The following is a 21614-nucleotide window of genomic DNA, read 5'->3' as shown; positions in this document are numbered from 1 at the left end:
CTCTCTCACTACTTTCTGAAGATAGTTGGAAAGTTCTGTTTGCTAACTTTGAGAAATTGGTAGTTTGAGTGGTTTTAAGTATTCTTTTGTTCAACAAATTATATTTAGTGAGTGGCTACTATATATATCATACATTCTGCTAGGTTCAGATGATGCAACGACGGATAAGTTTGACCAGGTCTATGCTACTCTAGTGGGGAACCCAGACAAGGAACTGATAGTTAAAATAGACGGTGGGGTCAGTGAGTGCAGTGAGAAAGAGATGTAGGACAGTCTGGCACATCTAGGAGAGCCTTGTAGGCCATGGTGAGGAGCTCCCACATCTTAAGCAGGCACACAGAGAGTGGCTAGACTGGGACCATTCTGGCAGTGGTTCTCATTCATCCAACATCTGGAAGAAGTCCTCTGGGCCCAGGGTGCTGAGCAGGTGGTGCTTGTGAATTGGGCCAGTGATGATTGCCCTGGGTCTTGGACTGATCTGCCTTCTTCTTCTTTGCACTAGGCTATGGAACACCATATGGTTACAGCACAGCTGCCCCTGCCTATGGTATGTACACCATCTTACTGATATCTCCTCTTAGCGACTGTCACAGCAATCCAAAGCACAGTTTCTATCTAGGGTTTTTGTAAATTAATTGGAGGATCTCAGATTTATTCATTCTAGTGACCCAACTTAAATTCCCTTTGAAAATGCCACAACCTTGTGGTTCTTGGTTTGGTTGGAGTTGCTCTTCTCTCCGCTTTGCCTGATTGAAGGACTGCTTGTTCTAATTGCCTGTTTCTGACCATATTGAAATTAAATACTTTAAGTAGTTCTTCTTACAGCCAACTGATACTCCATTCAAAGGCTACTGAAGGGCCATACTCAGTTGCTAGCTTGGCTGCCTACCAGTTATAAAGCCACACTTAAGTTTCTGGTTTGGAACCGTGTGAGTTGTGGGTAACTTAAGTCAAGAATAGGAACTGCTCACTTCAAATTTGTAGCCTTCATTCTTTTCCATAACGTTGCTTTGGGGTTGAAGTAAATGGGTATCATTGGACCTAGAGAGGAAGTGATAGTGGGTTTCACCAGCAGTCTTACTTAAGTGCTCACTGCAGGAAGTCTGTAGTACATGCTAGAATATCATAGGTGTTTCTCTTCTCCCCTCTAAAATAAAAAATAAAAGCAAATGCATAAATGAACCCCAGTGGCCCTTTGGATAACTTTTGAATGAGGTTTATGTGGCAATGGAGGCAATAGGTTTGGAGTCAGTGATATGCTCTTAGACACTTTTTTCTACTCAGGTGCTACATGTTATAGAATCAGCCATCTGTAGGGTGTTGTCAGTGAGAGAAGAGAGCATGAGAGAGTGTGTGTGCAAGAGTGTGTGTGTCAGCATGCCCCAGGCTGGGTGTGCATCCACACAGAAGGGAAAGGCCCTTCCTGTATTGCCAGTTTTGGCATTAGTCCTCTACATGAGCCTCAGACCTTCGCGTTGTGCTTTTTCTCTTCACGCATCTGCTTTGCCATTTTTGTTTGGATGAAAATTGTGTTCCTAAAACACTGCTAAACTGAACCTTCATCTGATTTCGTAACTGTGGACATAAGTAGAAAGTGAATAGTTTGACCACTTTGCCCATTAAAATAGTTTATATCCTAGAAATATGTGAAGCTACAAGGGTCAAACTTTCGGAGCAAATTTTCTTTTAGGCAAAGTGCAGAGCCTGGAGCTATATCCTTTATATCCTCTGGCACACTCGGGTGTGGTCAAGGCTTCCCCATATTTTGAACTGAGCCGTATGGGTAACTAGGAATTGGAGACTAATGCAATAATAAGCTTACCCAGGTTTCCTTCTAAATTCAAACTCTCTAGTTCCTTTGGGTTTGGGTTTGGCCATTTGCTTTTAACTATTCAGCTGGCTTCTGGGTCTCCTGACCATCTCATCCTCTCTGTGACTTAGGTCTGGTCCATTTATCCAAGTACATTTTGGCTCACCAGACTCACTGTACTATGTCTTGTGTAAGTGCCAAAACATCTGCCGCTTGGGGCAGATATTTAAATCTGTGTCTTTCTTTTAGACATACAGTAAGTTTCAGATTCTTCAGTAAAGGTTTGCTAGAGCTCGATTTTTCCTTTGAAAATACTTTAATATCTAGATTCTAAGTTACATTCATGTTTTTCCTTGGTCTTTTTTTCTCTCTTGTTCCTCCCTTTCCTCCTTTAACATTATACTTTCACCCTGTGCCCTCTGAGCCCCCACATCAGAAAGCTCCTCTCTTCCATGTGCCATATAACTGACTTCCAAAGCTGGTGAAATTTGATGCCCCCATTTTTCACATAAAAGATTTGGTTTTTAAATGTTACTGTGATGCAAACCTACTAAAACGATGCTTTATTTTGGCTGTAAGGTAAATATGTCTTTTGGCCTTTGTAAAGCTGTTGCATGTGGGGTAATTTCCCTCTGATCATCTGGTGCTCTTGAATACCTGCTGTTGCTGCTTTGTGATTTCTCCATAGGTTAAATATTAGCATAGGAAGAGGAGCAGATTTCAAATCATGCTCGACTATGCAGAAGTCTGTGAGGCCACAAGAACGTATTAATTACAAATTCAGAAAGTAATTAATCTTTCCAGATTTGCCATGCCAATATTGGCCATAGCCATGAAGAAGTTAAGTAAACGCCTGGCCATGGCTCCAGCTGGAGCTGAGGTCTGCATGGAAAGCTATGCTTTGAACCTTGACAACCTGTTTCTCCTGGAATATGTGATATGCCACATTGAGAACCAATATGGATTTCTACAGTCAATTTAGAACATGATTCAATAGCATTGCTTTTGATTTTCAGAATTCATGGTAGCTCACTCAATGAAATTGCTTCCTAGATGTAGCCATCCTGATTTTGAGACTGGAAAATATTATTTATCAAAATATTAAGAGCAATTTCAAAATAGATCTGTGAGCGATTTATGGGCCTCTTGCAAAATGGTATACATGTTGACTGACTGATCTGGAAAAGGTTAATGATAATTACTGTCAGATATTTTTTTACCTGAAATTTTTATTGGAGTATTAAAACTTATTTGGAGTCCTCTCCGTTTCTTTTCTCTGTAGGTTTACCCAAGAGAATGGTTCTGTTACCCGTTATGAAATTTCCAACATATCCTGTTCCCCACTACTCATTCTTTTAGCAAATGACAGAAGCTAATTCCTATTGAACAACAATACAGTACAATACAGAATGTTAGAGAAAAAGCCTTTTTATCCTGCTTTCTTTGAACACATACTTGATCAAAATTATTTGTAAAGAACATCTTTCCTACTTTTTGATTTTAACAAATGCAAATTTAGTTCTCTAAAACTTGAAAAAAAAAAAAAAAAAAAGAAACCAGTTCTGTGAAAACGGTACCTCATTTCTGGAAAATAACTTATACCAGCCCTTCTGTTCTAGGGAAATAAAAGTCTAGCAGTTCAAAGTTTAAGTTTTAAGAGACGTATCAGATTATGTAAAATTAAATTTGTGAAGGATGTATAGAGTCTCAAACACTGATCACAAATAAACTGCTTTGTTGTAACACAGAGTACTGCCTGGTTCCTGATGCAGTCACTGATTCTTAGTTGATTGATATGTATTTGCCCCAGGGCACTTTAATTTGGGCTGTAGTTATTTTTTTTAATACAATAGAGACTTTTCATTTAACTTTAACTTTGTAAATATTGAAGTGTGTAATAAAGCCAATAAAATATGGGTTTGAATATTGTTTTAGCTTATTATTTTTGATATGTTTTGGTATCAAATTACAAGGAATTGAAAACTAATAACTTAGCCCTAGAAGCCCATTCACTTGTAAGCAAAGTGCTAAAACAAAGCAAAGGTGATTGTTAGTTTGAGCCAGTCTACTCACTTTGTAAGCCCTTTGTACTCCTGTTGTACAAGGGCCATCCCCATGATAAAGGTTCCATTCTGTTATTTGAGCATTGCTTATTAAAATGATGGCACTACCCAGAGATGGGGAAGGAGAATGTGATTATCCTAGTTTATGAATTTCCAAGTTTTTAAAAATAATAAATTAATCAATCAATCACCCTCTCTTGTTCTTGTGGCCTTCTTCACTCTGTAAGATATTGTGTTCACTCCCTGGCTTTTTTCATGCAGATAGAAGATTAGCGATTTTTCTGGGATTCATTGAAGGGTCTCCTTTCCTCTTCAATTACATCAGAATCTAAAGCAGCAACAGGGTCCCCATAAAAACTTGCTCTTCGATTGTCCCAGTTCTTGTTGAGTGCTGCTGTGAAAAGTGACAGGTTTCAGCCATGGGTCAGCATTTCTTTTTAAGACACCTGATGATGCTGGTGGAAATGGATCAGTGGGTAACATTGTGCTGTTCTGTAAAGGGTGCAGACCTAAGTCCTCCACTTGCATTCTCACCTTGTTTGGAAAGCCAATGATGTTACTAGGTCAATGGTTTCATTAAGGTACTCACCCCCATGAAGGAGCAGCAGTGTGGTCCCCTGTCAATATTTATAAGGCACCATGTCTTAAAAATGTCTGTTTTTAGTATGAATTAGCTTTCATTTTCCCTATTCAGTTCTGCTTTTGGGAACTTGACAGGGCCCATCCATGAGAATGGGCTTCACAAAATATGGCAAATTTATGTACCAAATTCCTTTGGGACTACTAAATAAAGGTGAAATGGGCAATGTACAACAAATGTTAGTGTCACTTCTCAGATATATATTACACAATGATTAGTTTGTTTCTTCTCCTTGGTCTTTTGTCTTTATTAGTGGTGGGTGATACTTTAATAAAACCTCATCACTTGCTGGAAATAGCTGTAACTTATCATTCTCATCCTGTGCATTAGTGGCTAGACATAAACAAGAGGGCCCATTTCAGCTGGGAGTTTTCATGTTTCATTGATGCCTTTTGCTGACCTATGGATGAAACAGAGCCATCACTGAGAAGAAAAAGCATGGCTGATAGTGTCCAGTTTTTATTAATTAAATCTTTACAGTAGTCCTCATTGTCTTTGGAATACTATTAATTGGCAGCTGCGGCTGTATTGTTATTTGAAATTGGTCATCAAATTTGGATTCCACGTTGGAATCTCTAGATATTTCTCGTTAGAAAATTCTTTTGAAGTAGCTGACTCTGCTTCATAACTCACGTGCTCTGTAATGGTGAAAAGGGAGCTGTGCTGTTTTCCAACATGATGGCAGTCATTTCAAATGGTTTCTACCAAGTCTTTTTTTTTTTTTTTTTAATTTTGTTGTTTGTTGGAAGTTACTAACCATGTTGTAAACCTGCCCAGTTGCTGCAAACTTTTACATTTCTCTGCTTTACTTAAAATAATCGAGCTGTCAGTCCTTTGTTAGAAGTGGTAACCATGCAAGTTCAACTGTTTAAATTCTGTAATGAATTAAGTGTCCCCCCACCTGTTGCCCTTCCCACCCTTCCATTTTGTAATGAAAATTCCACTTACAGCTGAAAGAGCAGAGAAATATAAATGAAGCTCTTGGCTTCACCAAATTGCCTGAAATTAACATAAAGTTTTGCTTCTCTGCTCTTTTCTCCACTGTAGGTGGTTTTTTCATTGACAGCCCCTATTGCCAGCCTCTGAGCGTCGCACCATTTATTATTCACTTGGGCCCTCAAGATTTCTTCTCTGACTTCTAGAACCATCAGGTTGTCTGGCTTGAAATGGCAATTTCTATGTCTTGGTCTTAAGAGCAATGTGACACCCTGAGGCTATCCAGCTTTCAGACACACCACTCTGACACCCTCTTTTTGAAAGCAATGACTGATCATTTTAAAGAAGAGCAATACTTTGTTCAAAGCCACGGTGTCTGTTTTAAAACTTTTCCTTTGGAAACCTAGCAATATCTGTACTTAACCCCTTTTTAGCATAGTTTCTTGTCAGGGAGTTTACAGATCAGTGTAGAGCTTAAAATTAGCGTGTGAGCTGTGCTATGTTCTGACAGTTTTTTACACTTTTTAGCACATAAATAGTTACATTCCTGACTGCGTCAGTTAGCATTACTATAATTTCTTGGAGATAGGGGTCCTCCTTGAAGCCATATCCTCTGCACGGGGACTGGCCCCTAGCCAGGGATGTGGCTTGCAGCTTGTGTTTCTTCAGGCTGCAGGAGTACCCCATCTCTTGTGCAAGGTAATTGGTCCAGTAGATTTCCAACATACCTCATGCTGACTAGATGAAGTGCATGGGTGGTGAAGTAAGGAGTTGAGTTTATATAGTTCTGAAGTCGTTTGTAGTCTCTCTCAAATCGTTAGCCTGGGGAACAAACCACTGAGAGATTTTGCTGGTATTGGCCTTTTCTTTTCTTTTTTTTTTTTAATTTTGGGTGAATGTTTGAAAATCATGAATCAGCCACCGTTATTAATTGAAGAGCTGGGAATACCTCGTTAATGTATTTTTAAAACTGGTGTTGGACCCTCTGTGTATTTCAGGTTAATACTTTTAAGCAGTTTTCAGCACGTTTATCTCACTTTATTCTCGTTCTCCTCGGACCTCCGTAGCCATATCACTTGTATAAAATAGGCTGAGATATAGTGACTGTAAGCTGTGATCTCAGTATACAAAGGTAAGCTCTTTTATTTTCTGATTAAAGAGAAAAATAGTCAATTAAGACAACATGCATATATGACAATCATATATGATGTATTTGATCTCTTAGGTCATATGTCATCGCATTACCTTTAAAAATTGTATGGTCTAAATGTAAAATAGTTATTTTTCAACATTTGTTTTAATGCCCTTGTAACTGCTTTTTATTCAAGACAGACATTTCACTTACACTAAGTGTGTGTGTGTGTGTGTGTGTGTGTAGAAACTTAGGATATAACACGTATGTAAATTACACACACATACCTGTTTAAATGTAAGAATTCAGTGATAGGAACAGTTCATCTAAGAAGATTTTAATGACAGGGCACTCTTTTGGCCAAAGCAGTGGAATTTCCTAAGCAGCAAGGTTGGTAATAGTGCTGGTAGGATCCGTATGTGTAAGCTGTTACACAAGCTGAGGATCAAAGTGCCAATTTCTCAAGGAGAAAAACTTCTCCGAGAAATGAAAGTCTCTGATCTGTGTTGTATGCCCTAATACAACAACAGCAAGAAGCCATAGAAAAAAGCAATAGAAAATGAAAAAAAAAAACAAAACAAAATATTATGGTAACTATGGAAAAGTATATAATTGACTGAGCTAAGTTAATTATTTGCAGAACCAACTTCAGCAAGACTCGGGTGGTGAATATCGAGTCTGCAGAGACCAAATAGACTTAAAGCAATCCATCTGTCTTTTCCAGGTTAGGTAGCTAGATTATTCATTTCCCACCTTATTCAACCATCATGGAGTTCATGTAAAGATGTGAGGGTTAGGCAGACATTTTAATAAAGATTTGCTTCATTTAGGTGTGTCCCATAAATGCATTTAATTGTGTTAGATGTTGTGTGCTAAGGCTGTATTTGATATATGTAGATTAAAATGAATTTCATGTTTCATATTTGTTTCTAAGTAGCAGTTTCTTTTGATGACTCACTTTAAAGTTGCTGGAACGACTCTTGTTTTTTTCCATGCAGAATCTGTATGTACATTTAATGTGGCTTTGGCATCTATAAAAGGTTGTATGAGGTATAGCTGACTAGTACTGAGTGCGATCCAGTCCTGCTGAAACAGCCCAGTGCCTATTAGGTACCAGGTCCTCTTCTGGGTACAAGTGAACAGAGGCTGTGACCAGTGGAAGCATTTTAATTCTGACAGTCTCCTTGTTGTTGGAATTGGGCCTATTACAAATATCCTACTTTGGGAACCAGATACTTAGTTAACTGTGGCAAAAAGAATATTAGCTCAGTTATTAGTTTAATTATAAACTATTTAATAATGTAGGCCCTCTGACATCACCAAAATAGGCGACACTTGGAAATTCACTCATTTAAAATATTTCCCTGGCAGTTTTGAGAGCCTGAAACCTACTCTGGTTTATGTTCATGGACCTCTGTCCAATAAGTGAACGTAATGAAATGAATTCATAACAAATACTCCGGTCCTTTCCAAGTAGTTTTTATAGTAGAACAAAGGACAAAGTGGTTAATTTAAACACGGAGCACATTTTTTTTAATGACAGATGAGAAAGTTTCACCCTTATAATCAGTCATTCACCATAATTTCCCTGTTTCCTAGATTTCATTAATAACTGGAGGGAAATCTTCAGCAGTGAGTTAGAGGAAAGAACTAAGGAGATCCCCCCTGTTCCCCCCCCCCCCACCAGCAATTATATTTCAAGCAATCCAGAGCCCTATACACCAGGGTCATTAAGAGCAGTTAAAGCTGAAAACAACCTGCTCTGTGAATGGTCTTCCCCTAATTCCCATTCATCTTATGCCAGTGCCTCCTGAGAGAGGGTGGGGGCTATCTCTGAATCATCCAGAATGAGAAAGGTTCTGTGTATTCAAACTCATACTCTATACAGTCTGACGCCATGCTGTGCAGTGACCACAGGTTTCTCGGTGTTATTAGGAGTCTTGGAAAGGAGACGGGTGGTAAATGGATAACAACAGCAGAGCCAAGAAACTACTGCTGAGGTGGGTTTCAATATTGATGTGTTTCTCTCTAGCCCTTATTTACAGAGTACAGAGCTAGTACTTAGAATGAGTCCCTTCCTTTCTTAATAGCCTCTTCCCGAAAGACTGTTTTAAGTCAAGAATTCCAGTTGAGTTGGTTGTAAGAATAGATATCCTTTCCCACATTATCATTTTAGGTAGGAACTAACAGATTCCATTGATGCTTTGAAGCAGCGATCTTTGGAGGTTTTTAAAAATAGTACCATCATGCAAATTAGGTTATGTAAGCTTTACAGCACAGCTAGAAATAGAGACTAGAAACCATGCGGGAATCTGGGCCAAAGAATTTCTCTCCTTCCAGCACATTCCCATGGGGCTCAGGAATTAGATGAGTTAATACACATAATATGTTTTGAACAGTACCTGGTGCAGAGTACCTACTCAGTGAATGTTGAGTGTTCTTACCGTGGTTTGGCGAGGTGAGGATGAACGTGAGGAGGGCAAGGCTCTGCCAACAGGTGTTGGAGAGGCAGGTGCATGGCCTGCTCAGGGTGGAGCTGTGTCAGTTCCTTGGTGCTGATAGGCGTCAGCTGCTGCCAGGCTTTGGGAGAGGACTCCTGGTATCTAGGGGTTAGACAAGAAACACACCCCAAAGACCTGGTGAGAGCTAGTGTGGTGGTGTTGCTGCAGATCCAAGCTTAAGGAAGTTGCTCCTGTGTCTGTTACAGTAGTTAAATTACCAGCCAATCTGCTGCCAAGGGTTTGTAAATACTTGGTTTTTTGGGGGGGGGGGGATTTAAGGGTGCTTAGAACTTCATAAGGGCTGATCTTAGAATATCTACCTGCTGAGTCCAAGTGTCCAACCAGTGCATTAATAATTTTTTAAAAAGGTGTTTGGTTACAACTGCCTCCGGAATCTAACCTTCAGGGCTTAACAGTGTTTAGTAGGTAGAAAGCAAGTTCCTTTAAAGCACAGAAAGGAAAGGAGGAAACTGATTGGTGTGCTTAAAAGGCTGTTGACTAGGGTGCTTCTCTGAAAAGCACTCCTGTAGCTTGTCTCTTCTAGTTTGTTTTGATAATTTTGAGGGGAAAAATCTGCACTCGACACCATATGAGGCCTCCCTTCTGCCTATTAGTCTTAGAGAAAACATATCTGCCCATCTATTCGTCTTTCTTTTTGTCTATCCATTTACTGTCTGGACACAGTTGGGAAGTTGCTGTTTTTCGATAAGAGGAAAATGGGTACATGATGAAATTGATGCTTTTGGATTAAATAGAGGGTGCACGTCTTATCTTCCATTCCTTTGTGTGTCTACAAAGACTTCAGGAGCCTCTGCAGAAAGGTGGTCAGATGCATCCTTGGCTGTTGGTAAGAGGTGAGCTAAGTGGGGAACATAGATTGGAGCCCTCAGATGCTCCAAGTTTATAAAAACTGTGTGTAGACAAGGACTGAGTGTTACCTTTAAGGAGGCAAATAAGATTTGCCTTGTAGTCAGGAGGTTTTTCTTAAATCTAAGAAATACTTGTTTAGCTAATGTCCTGGCAAAAGTTGGTACATTCCCCCCAGGGGAGGCTGTCTGGTGGAGTCTTTGCCTTGTTCAGCCATCATTGAGGGAGGACTTCTTTTTTGCCTCCTTCTGAGGAGGGTCTTGGTCTCTCTTGGCAGAACTTTGCCATTTCTGCAGATGAACTGTGCCATCCTGCTGGTGGGCAGAGTGAAGATAGCCACCGTTTGCCCAGGCAGTTTCAGCACTGGACAAAAGGTGTCTGCATGCAGGTGTCTGCTAAATGCCCCAAGTAATGAGGTGAACAGCAGCCCTCAGTTTAGGTCATTTGGGGCAGCAGTGGATTGAAGGAGTAGGAAGGGAAGGGGAAGGAGAGATGCCACCATTTGTATCTTGTGTGCCAGGCACTTGGACATTCTTCTGAATTCTCCAGCTACCTTTCTGGAAGTAGTAGTATCCTTAGTTTACAAAAGAAACTGATGCTCCAGGTTAAGTGCTAGAACCATTAATGGAACCTAGCTCTGTTCTAAAGCCTTTTTCTATTCCATCCTGCTATGGATTAAAAGGCTGGGGCCGACAGGATGGGCTCTGCTGGTAGCTAGGCCCTCTGACTTGAGGTGACTCCAGATCAGATAATCTGGCCTAAAATAGGGCTCTTTTCATTTAAATTGGTTGTGAAGAACGATTTAACATACTGGAAGGACAGACTGAAGGGCTGCATTGCATCTGTATCCACAGAGGAAGCATTTTTATCTAAAGCTTGTTTTTCTTTGAATTTCAGTGAAATCTGAGGTATGTGTTTTCACTTAGCTTATATTTTCCGAGTGCATGTTCTCTGCCTGGCCTGAGATAGGTCATGAGGGTGTCTTCAACAATTTAAGCCAGACTCTGAAGGCAGGCTGGTGAGGCTTTGGCTCATTGGGTACAAGGAAGAGGAGCACAGAGGGGCAGCAGCCCAGGTCTGAGGTATAAGTGCAAGGGGGTGTCCCTGGACGAGTACTCAGTAGAGATGGGTGGTGGCAGATTGCAGAGGTCAGTGTTCATTGCCAGGAGTTTCCCTTGGAGTAGGCCTCAGGGCAGACTGCCAGCCTGGAGTTTGCTGTCTTCCCTCCAAGTTGGACCCGTGTATGGTTAAGCCCTGCTTGGATGGCTTTGGGGTCTCTAAATTGCTGCCTGTGAACCACCCTGCTGAGCATGTTGGATTCTTCTGCTGCTGTAACCACTTTACCAGCTCCTGGGCTAATGAATGACAGCTGGGTCTCTGCTCAGGCGTGGGTGGGTGCGGGGATGGCTGCGGGATCCTTTTCAGGACAAGGTATTCCTCATCCACCCCAAGTCATCCTCTTTCTGGGCACTTGGCAATGTTTCTGTGCACCCTGCCGTAATCCTGGAGGGGAGCAGGAAAAAGGAACCTTTGAATCCCAGGCTGTTGTGTTCTAGAGCATGACTGTGTCAGGGAGAATGAGCGCCTGGCATTCATAGAACACAGTCCTCTCTCAGGCCCTTTCCCGTTTGTCATTTCATGACTTGCTGTACTGGTGGCCCTTGGAGAAGCAGCAGTGCATAGATCGTTGTTCCCACCCTGCAGACAGGGAGAGTAGAGCCCAGAGATCTCTCCAAACCACACTGCTTATTTGTGGCAAAGCATTGTGGCCCGTAATGAGTTTTTAACCACCAGAAGAAATAACATTTCTTAAGACTGTTTTTAGAGGTAACAGCAGCCCTTTCTGAGGAATTAGTTTTGAATTTCACCACAACTGGAATTAGAAATTTTCTCCTTTTACAGATGAGGAAATAGATGCTTAGATAAGGTGACTTGCCCCAAATTATAGTGCGGTGAGTGGTGGCGCTCACCCCGTCTGAGGCTGTGCTGTGTGCAGGTGGTTTGCGTCGCTAGTATGCACCAATGTCCGTTCTGTCTTCCAAGCCCACTTGGCAGCAGTGGCTTCTCTCTCTGTGATGTGTTCGGCTCACCTTTCCTGTAGGCTTCTGGGCTACCCCCTGTGCGCCTTGAAACCAAGCAAAAACCAACCCACATCTCCCTGATCCTTCCTCAGCCTCCTAAAATCCAGACTTTCTGGGCTCGTTCTTTTTCTGGTTCCTTTGTTAGTGTGCTACTGGGCAAGGTGACCAACTGGTCAGCCCTGGGCCAGGCAGCCTGTTTTTTTGTTTTGTTTTCTTTTTTGCCAGCTACACAGTTGGGGTTAATTTCTACAGACCATCATTTTATACTGTAACTGAACCCTATAATAAAGTGCAAATTCAGTAATTGCTACTTGGAGAGCTCCTCAGGGGTGGGAAGGAGGACAGGGGATGTGCTGTTGGAAGTATGTGTTTTATGTTCAGCCTCATCCACACTTTGGTTTTTGGCCACATCCTCCATTCCTGGCTTGGCCTTCAAACATGTGCTCTAACCCATGGGATCACCGTCATGGTAACACATTTTCCAGAGCAATCTGGTGTTGGGATCCCCTTGGATTCTTCCATCATGAGACTTCTCGGAAGTCTCAGCTTTCTAAAAATCCCTCATTCCTGCAGAGGCTACGTTAAAGGAATATGGTAGCCATCATCTGGGAGGTAAAAAACCTATGGAAATTGGCACCTGGGGAACTCAGGAAAGCTGAAAGCACCTTGAAATGAGATGGAAGGACCAGAAGGTTAAGGCTGGTGAAGAGGAGACCTGGAGAGAATGTGGGCACTCCTGCCAGGTATTTTTAAGGGATTATATTTATTTGTTGTATGTGGTTCCAAAGGGTGAAAGACAATTATGGGAAGCCAGTGGGGCAATTTGAGCTAAAATACACCTCCCGCGATGACAGACGCAGCCTTGAGAGAGCAGCTGAGGTGCAACATGAGCTCCCTGTAACCAGCATGTTCAAGCAAGAAGCCGCTTGTGTGGACGGCAAAGAGGAAATGCTGTGGAATGTCAGTTTGGACGAACTCTGATGTGACTGGTGATGCTGCCAAGACCATGTCTCCCTTCTTGGGCACGTAGATTTATTGAGAAAAACCATTCACTGTCACCTACTGCTTCTTACCAGGCTCTGTGTTGGGGGAGAAGGAGCAGTTGGAGAAAATGTCAGAATCTGCAGCTTAGACAACTGAGTAGAAGGTGAAATCATTGACCCAGATGGAGAGTACAGGGAGGAGAAGAAAGAGGCGCAGAGGATTTGAACAGAATGAGAGTCCTCCTCTGTGCAGGGAGAATGGCTTCAGTGGGTCTCCCCCTCCCTGCTAGGGATCCTCCTTGCCAGCCCTGGGCTGGGGGCTGGCAGGCCCATTCCCAGGTCTCCCGCCGAGGGCAGGAGAGGAGCCAGGCCTCAGGAGAGAAGTGCTTACTGAGTAATTTCCCAAGAGCGATAGGCTTCCCACTGAGCCAGACGGGATCCCCAGGAGGGGAGTCAGAGGCGGGCCTGGCATGCATGCACAGAGAGAGTGTGCCCACTTGGGGAGCGTGAAGGGCCTTGCTGTGGGACCCGAGAGGATGAGCAGAGTCAAGTAGCAGGTGGGACACACAGTCTGCAGTCACTTCTTGAAAGGCCCTGGGTGGTGTGTCCTTCAGTGATGACCATTGTCCACGATAGTGAGTTCCAGAGGGTCGATGGGGACAGTTGGATAGCCAAGGACCAGAGTCAGGAGGCAGGGCTGATGAGCAAGAGGCTGTTGCCATTGGCCAGGCGAGGCGTGAGGGAGGCTGATGGAGCGCAGCAGCAGAGGGATGGAGAGGCAGGAATGGCATCTCCTCACAGGCCAGGCTCCTCTGCCGGATTGGGTAGGGACGGGAAGATGATGGCCCCCAACCCTGGGCCAAGGAACAATAGCACCCATCCGGGGGCGGGGGACCTGCTGGAGTACTTCTCCTGGACCACTGCTCAGTGGGCAATAGAGGGAACAATGGTGTTTCTGACCAGGATGGGGGAAGGCAGGGGAATGGAGGAAGATACTGACAGGGTACAGAGGAGGTAGAATGGAGTGAGGGCCATCTCCACCGGGCTAGGAAATGGGGCTTTGGTGGGCCACACTCCATTGTGCTGGAGCACTCTGGCATCTCCATTGGCAGTGGGGAGGGGCTTGTGACCTATCAGCATCTTCACCCTTTCCAAGTTTCCGCCAGGCTGGGCTCTCCAGCCAGGAGTCACAGGTACCAGGTGGTTGTTCATGCTGAGGCCTTTTGCTTGGCAAAAAGTTAATCCATTTGTGTTCATTTTTAACCTAAGCAAGGGTTGGAGCTTGTTGGATTCAGCATCTGTGGAACACAGTCTGTAGCCCATGGGAAGACGTGGACATTCTTTCCCAAGTTCTTGAAGGATGGAAAGGACCATGAACTTGTGAGGTGACCGGAGGATTGGTTTTGGGTGTCAGTTTTGTGTCTGTCCCAGTGCTGCCACTTTTGCTTTGAAATGGACAGGGAGAGCTGAAGGCCAGCATGGGTTTCTGCACCTGTTTCCTACAGCTCTGCTGGGGACTGTGGCTCAGGTGGCAGCTGTGGACACGGATCCTGTCAGCCTTTGGGTGGCCAGAGTTCCAAGGCCAGGTGTCTCTTAGCTGCAAGCAGCCTTCACTGTTAATCAACAGGCTACACAAATCTCACCTCTAAAGAGGTGAAATGTGAAAATATATGGGAAGCACCGCCTTAGCCCTGTGTCCACAAATCCTTTCTGTAAAGGGCCAGATAGCATTTCAGGCTTTATGGACCATGTGGTCTCTGCCACAACTGCTCAGCTCTGCCACTGTAGCACAAAAGCAGCCAGAGACAGTGCGTAAATAGATAGCATGGCTGTGTTCTGATGAAGCTTCACTTACAAATACACAGGGCTGTAGTTTGCCAACCCCTGCAAAGTAGGGAGTATTTTGCCAAAGTTCGCTGTATTTCACCAACCCCTTAGACTATAGAGATGACTTACCCTTTGGCTTAATCATGACTGGAAACTTCCTTCCCATCCACTGCCTGGACCCATCCACTGCCTGGACCCATCCACTGCCTGGATCCATCCACCTCCCCACAAAGGCTTCCTGAGCATCTCCTCTGTGTGAGCACTGGCTCAATGCACAGGACGATGTAGTTCCTGCCCATATAGAACTTAGGTTTTGAGTGACACGTGGGACATTGAAAGAGGAGAGCAGGTGGCTAAAGAGCATCATACAGAACAGGGCTCAGGGAAGTCCCAGGTGGTAGAATCTCAGAGAGAAGGGCTGAGGGTGAATCAGGAAAGCCCTGAAGGCAGGCAGCTCTGGAGTCAGGTTTAGACGAGGAGGCTGCAGTTCTCCAGGAAGGGAAACAGGACCAGATAATGGATGAGATTGTGTCAAACAATGAGGAGGCCTGCATAGTCACACAGGCACATGGGGTCTGCTCGTAAAGGACCAGGAGGGCCAGGCTCAGGAGTGTGGACTGGATTCTCTGGGCAGTAGGGAGCCATTGGACAGCTGTGCTCAGGAGGGTCATGTGATCACAAATGCTTATTAGAAATGTCACTGGCTATGGAGGACCATGTCTGTGGTTATAAGTTAACGCCTTTCCGTTTAGTCTGGACTTCTTGGTCAAGGTACTTTTGGTATTAGAGTGGGGAAGAGAGGCCCAGAGAGTTGGACAGGTTTTCTGACCACTGGCTTATAGTCAGTGAGCACCCCACCTTTATTTTGACATGACAGAGCTTTACAGAATCTTCCTTCTTCAGGCGTTTTCTTTCCTGCTATCCTAAAGATTCACGTACAAGGGCAGGATAAATGAAACATTCTGTCTCCAATCTAAGTTCGGCTTGGGGCCTCAGAATATGAAGGTAAAGGGGCGGGGACGGACTGACTGCCTCTTGCTTCAGAATCAAGTCACATGGCGGGAACGCTCTATGGAGCAGATTGCTTCCTTTGTACATGCCCTAGGCCCGTGTTCAGCAGGCCTCAGAGAAGCAGAGGTGCTGGCCTCTCGTCTCCAGAGGCTGCCAGCTACTAAGGGAGGTGGAAGCGACTACCCCTGGGGGTGGACTGCTCTGGGCCCGGCCTGACGTCAGGCGTAGGGGACTGAGGTGAATCAGACATGGTGGCTGCATTGAGGAATGTTCAGTGTAGTTGGGGTGATGAAAAAACCCACGGCTGTTTGTAGCGCTTTCTGCTGAGCATGGTCTTTCCTCTCAGAGGGGTTTCTAGGCACATTGAACGGAGCTGCCATTCAGAGCATCGGAGAGGTGCCAGGGACGTGAGCTGCTGCCAGTTTGACATGAACAGAAGCTGGGAGTAGCTAGTGTTGCTGTGCGTTGATAGGAGCACAGTGTCCGCTGTGAAGGGGCGGGTAGGGCTGGAGAAAGATGGCCTAATACAAGCGCCTCCACAGGTGCTGATTCAGTGAAGCCCCAACAGCCCCGCGGGGTAGGTGAGGATCGCATGCAGCTCGGAGAAGAGAAGGCACTTGCCCCTCTGCCTGAGCTGGGAGGTGGTGGCCAGCTGCACACAGGGCTGTCCCAGGATGCTGACGAGGCGGGACCAGCCACAGGCCGGCAGCGCTGCACTGTGACCCCCTTTCACAGGGCCCAGCCTTGTTTCTGGCCTTCCGGGACTGAGTCAGGAGGTGAGGGCTATGTTGCTGCCCCAGCACAGTCGGGCCAGGTGTGGGGAAAGGCAGGAGGGAGGTGTGCTGTGCTCTGAGCAGCCTGGCAGGCCCTGGAGAGGCAGGAAGCCACTGCAAACTTCAGAAACTGGGTGCTGCTTCCTCTCAGTGAAGTTGTGTTTTGCTAATCTCTGATAATCAGGTCAGGGATACAGAAGGAAGAGTTGCCCCTGGGTGGCTGCTGTCTTTAGACTTGTCGGGCTCCCTCTGGTACAGAAGTGCCTCTCGGATTTTGCTGCCTGGTCTTCTCTCTTATGGACATGGAGTGGCTCTCAGGCTCTTATGGTACAGCTCTAAGAAGGAACACTTCTTGCATTGTCTAGTGAAGTTTCTGGGTTTATGGAAGGGAAACTGACAAACTGGAGCCGGCACAGATGGACATTGGGTAAAGAGAATGCAGCCTGTCCCTGGCTGCAGTGCCAGGTGTGGCCTTTCATGTGGCAGCAAGTCACGTGCTGTGGCTCCAGCTTCATAGGAAGGCTCTTGTCTGTCAGGCAGTGGAGTTACTTACAGACAAGAGCCTTGCTCAGGCCAGCCCTGCCCCTGCCTACAGGCACAGGTGCTTTGCCATCTGTCCCGTTTTCCTGCTTAGGGAACCAAGATGGTCAGAAAGTTTCTTGACTCTAACCTAAATATTTCTGCCGCTTTTGCGAGTCAGACTCTTTTTCTTTTCATTGTTCATGGAAATGGATCAAGGAGTAGGAGTTTTAGATAGCTAGGGAGGTGGTGAGAAGTTCCGTCTCCACCTGTAATTTACAAGTCGTGTCTTAGGTTTCCAGCCTCTTTCCTCTGTTCTGGGTATCTCGTGCTCTCCACCCTTTAGGGATTTTGGTGTGGTGGGTCAGTGGCAAGACACTCGATCCAGACACACGCATTTCCGAGGCACTTCCATGTCACTTACCAAGCCTCCTTGTGTGCGGATATCACTTCACTGGCTCCCTCAGGCTGCAGCCCTGACCCCCAAGGTAGTGATGGCAGCTAGTGCATGAGGTTTGACTTGGAAGTAGCCAGGCAAGCCCTGGTTGCAAAAAATACCTCTTCTATTCCGACAGCAGGCCAGAGGCCGCTGCCATTAGACGCATCCCTCTACTTACCCCCGATCACTTTTCATGGTCAGGCCGGCCTTGCACAAGCAGGTTCTGTTCACTCCGCACCCCCATTTCTTAGATGGGGTACTGAGCACTGCTTTTCCCTTAGCTCACTTCATGTGGCAGCTTCTCAGGGATGGGACCTACCATGGCTGTGGGAGATGCTTTGCTACTACTTACTACCTTTCCGAGGGAGGAGGGCTCATTTTTAGAAACGTTACTGGGGAGCCAAATTGTAGGCATCCGACCAGAGGGCCTCGCTCTCTCCATCTCCCAGGAACCAAGGGTAGCTCTGGCTCTCTGAGGAGCTGTCTCCAGCCTCCAGGTGGACGTCCTTTCCAGCATACCAGGGCTTATGGAGGCAAAATGAAAGCTGGTCCACGTGGGAACTCCTTACTGTTGTCCTTTCCTTGGGCAGACACCATATACTTTTTAGCTCCTAGCAGTGTTTATCCTGTTTTCCCCAAAGCATCCTTGGACTCAGGCCTTTCATCCTGGACCCATCTGTCTGGCCTGTTGTGCTGAGCCTTTGGTCTAAGTGGTTGGTTGGTCCCAGCCACTTCTTCAAAAGAAGGTTTCCTGAGGTAACCATAAATTAGGGCAATCGTACTTCCAGGAACAGTGAGGCCGATGGGCCTGTTCCCAAGGGTACTTTGGCAGGGGGTGCTGGGGAAGGGGCTGGCCTAGGGCCAGGTTCATCGTACCATTAGCCCTACAGCCCCATGCCTTTGTGTCCTGGTTTACCCGCCGTGTAGTGGTCCTGCAGGAGTGGAGCCTGTAGGACTTGCTTCTCACCGGCTCCAAGCAGAACTGTCTGGGAAGGTGGGAGGTGCAGCCAGTCTAGACCTGAAGCCCTCACACGAAGGACTAAGGTAGGCCTGCTCAGCCTTGGCCCTTCGTCAGCCCCAAGGGTGGGGGAGGCAGGAGGCGGCTGAGTGTAGTCATGGATAGAAACCTTTCCCTACCGCACGGTTACACACATGGCATTGGACTCCTGGCTGTAGCTCACTCGGGTCTACTGAAGACCAAGTTAGTTTTTAGAAATCTATTTAAAATATCTATCATGTATCTATTTACTGTGTTTTTCTGAATACGCAAGTGTAAATAGTATAATTTGCAGTGCAAAATCCTTGGCAATAACTTTGTGTATTATGTTTAAAAACACTGGAAACCGCGACCACCATGGACTGCCCTTCCCCTCTGAGGCAATTATTACATGTAGGACTCTGAACTTTAAACCTTCAGCGTGACTGAAGCAGCAGCCTGCACATGTGGATGGTCATCAGTGCCTCGCCCAGAGATGCCTGGCCTTCATCCAAAGGGACCCTGCTGCCCCAAGTCCTCCAGGCAGCACCCGCACTGTGGCTCCTTCGCACTGAGTATGTTGGACTCTGCCATAGACTGACCCTCTTGTCTGGCTGCTGCAGTTTGTCTGTAATGCCCTGACATGTTGCATTCTCCCCATTTGGATAAATAAAAACAAATGCTTCTGTCACACACAGTAATGGACTGTTCTGTGCAGGACCCACTGATAAAATGAAGGATACAGCTTTGGTGAAAGGTTCAAGTGCAGGCTCCCTTTTCCTGGCCCTTAAGGCTCTAGTTCAGTACATGTTACAGGTTCTTCCCTTCATGCAAACGGATGGAGGGGCCGAGGACATTTGAAGGGGGGTGGATGGCTCCTGATAATGGACAGTGATTTGGGTGGGGCCAGGGCCTAATTCATGATCCCGTTATGGTCCTTAAAACCCTGCCTCTCTGTGGTGTGAAGTTTCCTCAACATGAAACATGAACCTGGCGCCCTGGCATAGTGAGTGGTAAGTGATGTCATGTTGAGTGAGTGCTGACCTCTTAATCGTCACACCTGTTCGCGGGGTCAGTAACACCCAGACAGACAATACAGATCGGAAACCGAGGCTCAGGGTTAAAGGACCCTGCCCAATGGTGTCGAGCTTCTAGAGGGCGGCAGCAATTGGAACCCAAAGCTAAGGCTCCTCTTCCTGCTGCCTGGTTCTCTGCAAGGCTTCTGCAGTTGAGCTGCCCTAGTAACTGAGAGCTCAAGACCACAATGTAGTCCCAGTCCACTTGGAAGGACGAGGATGAAGAAGGTCCGGCAGCCTAGGGAAGTGTCCTGGTGGGGAATCGGGCCAGGGGCTGCTGCTGCTGCCTCCAGGTAAGTGGAGAGTTGTGTGGGCAATGGCGCCGGCTGTTTTTGCCTCACTTTATAACTCAGGGCCCCGCCTTCTCCCTATACATCATCAGGCTGGATCTACGACGACACAAGAATTGACTGAAAGAAGAGCCGGCCGGGCCGGCTCTCTGCTGTTCCCATCCTCATTCCCAGGTTGGCCTTTCTGAGATTGAGGGATGGCTCGGCTTTCTTGTTCACAATTGCCACAGGCCTCAGCTGCACAGGAGACAGGTTGTTGAGGTGGAACTGGGAGAGAGGGAGGGAGGGAGCATTGTCTTTCTTGCTCTTGGGGCCCTGAAAGAGAAGGTGAAGGTGGTGGTATGTGGTATGAAAACTAACTCCCCGATGGTGTGGTCACAGGCAGACTTTTCACCTTCACTTTCAAATTTGGGAATAACATCACTGAACTCAGGGGTGTTCTGATGACTGGAGGGAGAAGAATACAGGAAAAGAGCCAAGGGCGTCACAGGAGAACCCAGCAGCCCTGACGAGCCAGGTACCAGACCCACTGCACAGATCAGAACTCAGGAAGGTTAAGTGAAATGTACGTCCAAGGGTATGGCCTGGCCTTGAACCCTGAGTTTCTGTGTGTGTGGCTTGCAGTACAGTGCTGTGACGGTTTACCTACCTGCTTCCACACGGTCATCTTTAAGCAGCTACCCTGCTGGTTACTGACAGAAGTACGAGTCAACATCCCAGCCGTCTCTCTGAGCCCATCTCTCTTCACCTATCAATCAAATGGGGAGGGCAGAGAACTCAGCACTCATGTCTGTTGTTCTGGGAGTGCCTCAGTGCCCATTCTGGGCAGCTCCAGTCCTCATATCTGCCTGCTCCAGCGTTCCTGTTCTTTCATCATCACCCCCCAAATGAATCTTAGAAGAGGATTTAAATCCCAGTGTCAGAATCAGGCATGTCTCTGAGCAGTGAAGTGACTCTCCAAGGCCACAAGGGGCCCATGTCACCCGTTGCGCTCCCCTCTGCATGGGCTCTGGTTTTCACAACTGATGGGTCAGCTCAAACATGGGAGTTGTGTTCTGGGCTTATTCGGGTAGCCGGTGGCTCTCTTCTTCACCCTCCTCACTACTCAGCCCCTGCCCCTGGGACTTGGAATTCAGAAGAGGTGCAGACACTTTGGGGCTGATAGCTCCTGCCATTCGGTCTGAGCCGCTGCCTCCCCACTAAGAATTATCAAGGCCCTGGAAATCAGCTTGGTTTGTAGCAGGGCCTGCCAAAGAAGGTCCACTCAGCCTGCGCTGCATGCTTGCTGACCTCGTGAGCAGGAGACAACAGGTGCCCAAGGTTGGAACCACAGTCTGAGTGGCCCAGCACAACTGCTCTTCCTGCCACAGTCCCCTCTGACCACTGGCCTTGCTTGCCCACTTCCCTCACAGCCAGGTTTCTTAAAATCTATACTTGCTTGTCTGCCTCCTGCCCTCCCATCATCTCAACTGTAGTGGCCACTGCCCTAACAACCTTCCAGCTCCCAAATCCAATGAAGCTTTCCAGTCCTGCCCTCATCCCCACCCCAAGGTAGCTCTTGCTCTTCTCTGGCCGTCCATGCTCCATTCTCCATGTCTTCTCTCCTGCTCCTTGAATGGCGGCTCCTAGCCCTTGTTTAAGCTGTACATTATCTGGGCAGTCTCTGCAGGCTCCTAGCTTCAGCTTGCTC

At 46.1% G+C, this 21614-nt stretch overlaps 1 protein-coding gene across 9 annotated transcripts in view; it reads left to right on the top strand.

Moving 5' to 3' along the window:
* The window catches only part of STRBP (spermatid perinuclear RNA binding protein), a 158935-nt gene extending 139680 nt beyond the window's left edge, over window positions 1-19255 (top strand). For 5 of the 9 annotated variants that reach the window (XM_063696768.1, XM_063696769.1, XM_063696770.1 and 2 more), the window contains 2 exons: window positions 503-547; window positions 3093-3553. In XM_063696768.1, coding sequence (XP_063552838.1) covers window positions 503-547; window positions 3093-3169 — 122 coding nt within the window. In that variant the 3' untranslated portion in view covers window positions 3170-3553. Of the gene's footprint in view, window positions 1-502; window positions 548-3092; window positions 3554-6447; window positions 7559-8516 lie in introns of those variants that run through there. The other 4 variants (XR_010130358.1, XR_010130357.1, XR_010130356.1 and 1 more) reach the window with 4 other exon arrangements.
* The last annotated feature ends 2359 nt before the right edge of the window (window positions 19256-21614 follow it).

The sequence above is a fragment of the Gorilla gorilla genome, chromosome 13, assembly GCF_029281585.2.
Source record: "Gorilla gorilla gorilla isolate KB3781 chromosome 13, NHGRI_mGorGor1-v2.1_pri, whole genome shotgun sequence".
In the NCBI taxonomy this organism is placed as follows: domain Eukaryota; kingdom Metazoa; phylum Chordata; class Mammalia; order Primates; family Hominidae; genus Gorilla; species Gorilla gorilla.
Note: the sequence above shows the minus strand (reverse complement) of the source record. Positions and strands in the feature narration are given on the sequence as shown.